This window comes from Gastrolobium bilobum, unplaced genomic scaffold, assembly GCF_033153095.1.
Source record: "Gastrolobium bilobum isolate Gb01-03AN ecotype WA unplaced genomic scaffold, APGP_CSIRO_Gbil_v1 utg158956, whole genome shotgun sequence".
In the NCBI taxonomy this organism is placed as follows: Eukaryota; Viridiplantae; Streptophyta; class Magnoliopsida; order Fabales; family Fabaceae; genus Gastrolobium; species Gastrolobium bilobum.
The window spans coordinates 28,309-32,053 of NW_026898695.1; the positions used below are offsets into that span (position 1 = coordinate 28,309).

At 33.6% G+C, this 3,745-nt stretch overlaps 1 protein-coding gene across 3 annotated transcripts; it reads left to right on the forward strand.

The window, feature by feature from the left end:
- The first annotated feature begins 276 nt into the window (after window positions 1-276).
- Window positions 277-3,337, forward strand: LOC133318477 (ferredoxin--NADP reductase, leaf isozyme, chloroplastic-like). Of its 3 annotated transcripts, none has more exons than XM_061520483.1 (9): window positions 277-503; window positions 605-820; window positions 940-1,073; window positions 1,317-1,395; window positions 1,720-1,811; window positions 1,926-2,003; window positions 2,391-2,453; window positions 2,574-2,808; window positions 3,061-3,337. In XM_061520483.1, the coding sequence occupies exons 1-9, from the start codon at window positions 392-394 to the stop codon at window positions 3,126-3,128; spliced, it is 1,077 nt and encodes a 358-aa protein (XP_061376467.1). In that variant the 5' UTR covers window positions 277-391; the 3' UTR covers window positions 3,129-3,337. The 3 variants fall into 3 exon arrangements, with proteins under 3 accessions (XP_061376467.1, XP_061376466.1, XP_061376465.1); XM_061520482.1 differs by having other exon boundaries at window positions 277-493; window positions 586-825; window positions 945-1,073; XM_061520481.1 differs by having other exon boundaries at window positions 280-493; window positions 586-820.
- Window positions 3,338-3,745: the final 408 nt, after the last annotated feature.

Below are 3,745 nucleotides of genomic sequence, written 5' to 3' on the forward strand. Positions count from 1 at the left end.
ATCAAGTACATGTTGATTTTATCTCATTTTGTTAATTTTTCTTTTAATTTAAGGGTACGTAATAAATCTAACATTATTTATAAAAATCTTAATTATTTCGCTTATTTCTTAAATAATGAAATGAATTTTTTTTATTTCATTAAAAATATCTAATAATAATATGATAAAATTTGGTTGAGTGTCATAGACTGATAGATACCACAAACACTTATCCTAACACAATATCCGCCACCACATTGGCTTCCAAATATCGTCCACTCAATCTTAGAATCCTCTGTGCAACAAAAACAACAATCTTGATACTTCACTTCCTATTACAACTACGTGTATCATCACTTCATTTAACATTGCTTTCTTTCTCTCTCTTTGTCTCTCCCACTAGTTTTTACATATGGCTGCTGTAACTGCTGCAGTCAACTTTCCATCCTCCAAGTCTACCACTCTCCCAAGCAGAACCTCCATCGTTGCCCCAGATAGAGTAGTATTCAAGAAGGTAAGTTTAAGCAACTAAGAATTGAGATTACAATTTTAGCACTGTGTTGTGTTTGTTGGATTATGATGTGGGTTGTGGTTTCTATATCTCAGGTTCCTTTCCAATATAGAGATGTTTCTACAAGTGGAAGGGTAGTTTCCATCAGAGCTCAAGTCACCACAGAGGCACCAGCTAAGGTTGAAAAGGAATCCAAGAAACAAGAGGAAGGTGTGGTTGTGAACAAGTTCAAACCCAAGAACCCTTACATTGGTAGATGCTTGCTCAACACAAAGATCACTGGTGATGATGCTCCAGGAGAAACTTGGCACATGGTTTTCAGCACTGAAGGTGGGGTCTCTTGCATTATTATTATTATTATTACTTTTTTGTATTTCTATAGATCATAACATAGATTGCTGATAAAAATTTATTTTGAGCTAACAAATTATGATTGTTTTTTATTTTAGGAGAGGTTCCTTATAGAGAAGGACAATCAATTGGGGTAATTCCAGATGGGATTGACAAGAATGGAAAACCGCACAAACTGAGATTGTATTCCATTGCAAGCAGCGCTCTTGGTGACTTTGGAGACTCCAAGACTGTGAGTTTCATGCTATTTCTTTACATTATTGTTACTGGGGTTTAATTGTTTAAACATAAATAAATGTTTTTTTTATCAATTTTGTTGCTTTCATAATTGAGTCCTGTTTTGAACTTGCTTGTCTATTTTACTCCCAAACTAATTTGAGACTGAGTGCAGATATGTATGTTAACTTTCATCAACTGTAAGATCAACAAATTAACTTAACTGTCTACTGTCCAACAATTTATCTCTTTCATATAGGTTTCTCTATGCGTGAAAAGGCTAGTGTACACAAATGAAAATGGAGAACTTGTCAAGGGAGTCTGCTCAAATTTCTTGTGTAAGAATGAATAGTTTTTGTTTTTCATAATGTGAGCTAGAAGAAATTTAGCTACATTTCTGAGGATATGTTATACTTACCACCTCTTACAATCACTTTATTATAATCAATAGCTCTTTCTTGATGCCATTTTGTAACTATCAATTTGATTTTGATCTAACAGTAACAAGATTAGTTGTAAGAGGTAATAAGAAAAAAGGTGATAATAATAATCTCTCCCATATTTTTTATCCGAAACATATTTAATCAAGCAAAAAAAATGGCTTTCTTTTCCAATTGATATCTACCCTTTTTTACCAATTATTTATGGTCATCTTCATCCAGGTGACTTGAAGCCAGGAGCTGAAGTAACAATTACTGGACCTGTTGGGAAAGAAATGCTTATGCCAAAAGATCCTAATGCCACCGTCGTCATGGTATGTAATCATTCATTTTCATCTCAATAGAAAAGAAGTATCGTATGTGATGGTCATTAGACTCATCACTGTTGTTTTAATTTTCACCATTGATCATTGAAATTTTCTTCACAGTTGGCAACTGGAACTGGGATTGCCCCATTTCGCTCATTTTTATGGAAAATGTTCTTTGAGAAGTACGATGATTACAAGGTAAGTGTTTGAAAAAAAACTAAAATCCTATCTGGCATGAATCAGAACCTGGACAATATGCTGTAGAGTGCCTAGAAAAAACCGTACCATATAGCGAAATTGATGGTTAGACAATAACACTAGCATGCTACATTACTACATCTAAGGCAAGTAGGAGGAACGGTGATCACTAATAAGTAAGTGATTGATCTTAACATCAAAATCCTCAACCATGAGGCACTTTGTTTTATCTGGTATTGCTCAAGCAGCGCAAATTATCTTTTATGTAGTAAGCATAGACAAACTAAATTAACTTCTGCATAAGAATTTAAAAAAAAAATATCATTATCAGAATGTGTTTGTGAGTAACCAAATATGATTATTAACCTTGTTTTGACATATATGTAGTTCAATGGTTTGGCATGGCTCTTCTTGGGAGTCCCCACAAGCAGCTCACTGCTTTACAAAGAGGTGAGAAGAATCAGATTTTCCTCAATCCTCACTATTTTAAAACTTCAGCCATATAGTTTCTTTTATGGGAAAGCATATAGATCTTTCTGGGACTTATACAACTCCAACTATATGGGGCAGGAATTTGAAAAGATGAAGGAGAAAGCGCCTGAAAACTTCAGGCTTGACTTTGCTGTGAGCAGAGAGCAAACAAATGAGAAAGGAGAGAAGATGTACATCCAAACACGAATGGCTCAATATGCAGAAGAGCTGTGGGAGTTACTGAAGAAAGATAACACTTATGTGTATATGTGCGGACTGAAAGGGATGGAAAAGGGAATTGATGATATAATGGTGCCCTTGGCTGCCAAAGAGGGTAAGAAACATTTTCCTTTTTTCATACTTCGAGAGAAAACATTTTGTTTTGGGTACATTATTTGGAGAGAAATTTTTAGAGGGCGAGAGACGGAGAAGTGATAGAGTTGCTTCTTTGTGACTGACTAAAAAGTCACATGAGGATAGCCCTTACCCCTACCTTCGCTAGTCGGGTTTAACAAAGAGTTTTTTTTATTATTTATTTGGAGAGAAACTTTATTCATTATATATTGTATTTTGTTATATTTTCTAGGCATTGATTGGACTGAGTACAAGAGGCAATTGAAGAAAGCAGAGCAATGGAATGTGGAAGTCTATTAATTTCTGTTCACCTGCACAGATATCAAGTCCTACTTTGTGCAGCAACAGATCTATCACCCCTCCTGCATTATGTAGATATATGAGGAACCTGTAACTTTTCTATGATGATTTTTACACTGTTCACGAACAACTTCATTGAGACATCTTTACAAGAAGTAATACTTTTGAGGGATGATGCAATGTAGACGAATCCAACTTCATTGTACCAATTTCCAAATTTCATCTCTTGCTAAGATGTTGTTAACATATATTATACTTTCGTTAAGGATCAAAATTAAACTCTTTTAAGGCAAATTCTGCTTAAAGTCCAGTTTGGATGACTTTTGAAAAAAATGTTTTTTATGCTTTGTTTATTTTAGAAGTATTCTTTATAAAAGTTAAAATTATTTAAATTTTGGGTTTCGAAAAAAATATTTAATTTTTTATTTCTGTTTTTTTTTAAAGCTAAAGCTTTTAGCTTAAAAAAAATAGGTTCTTGACTCTTTTTTTTTACTTTAACTTTTTTTTGTTTACTTTTGCTATTTTTATTAAGCACACTTCGAAACGAATTTTAGTATATTTGACAAAATGAGACATGAGGTTTCATTTAAGCAATGTGCTCAAAGTATTTCCTTAGA

What these genes read in the sequence shown, in the direction of transcription:
- LOC133318477 (XM_061520482.1), top strand. Translation starts at nt 392, where the DNA reads ATGGCTGCTGTAACTGCTGCAGTCAACTTTCCATCCTCCAAGTCTACC. An exon ending in AGTCTGCTCAAATTTCTTGT is followed by an intron (nt 1,396 to 1,719) that starts GTAAGAATGAAT and finishes ATCTTCATCCAG; the next exon opens with GTGACTTGAAGCCAGGAGCT. An exon ending in GCTCACTGCTTTACAAAGAG is followed by an intron (nt 2,454 to 2,573) that starts GTGAGAAGAATC and finishes TATATGGGGCAG; the next exon opens with GAATTTGAAAAGATGAAGGA.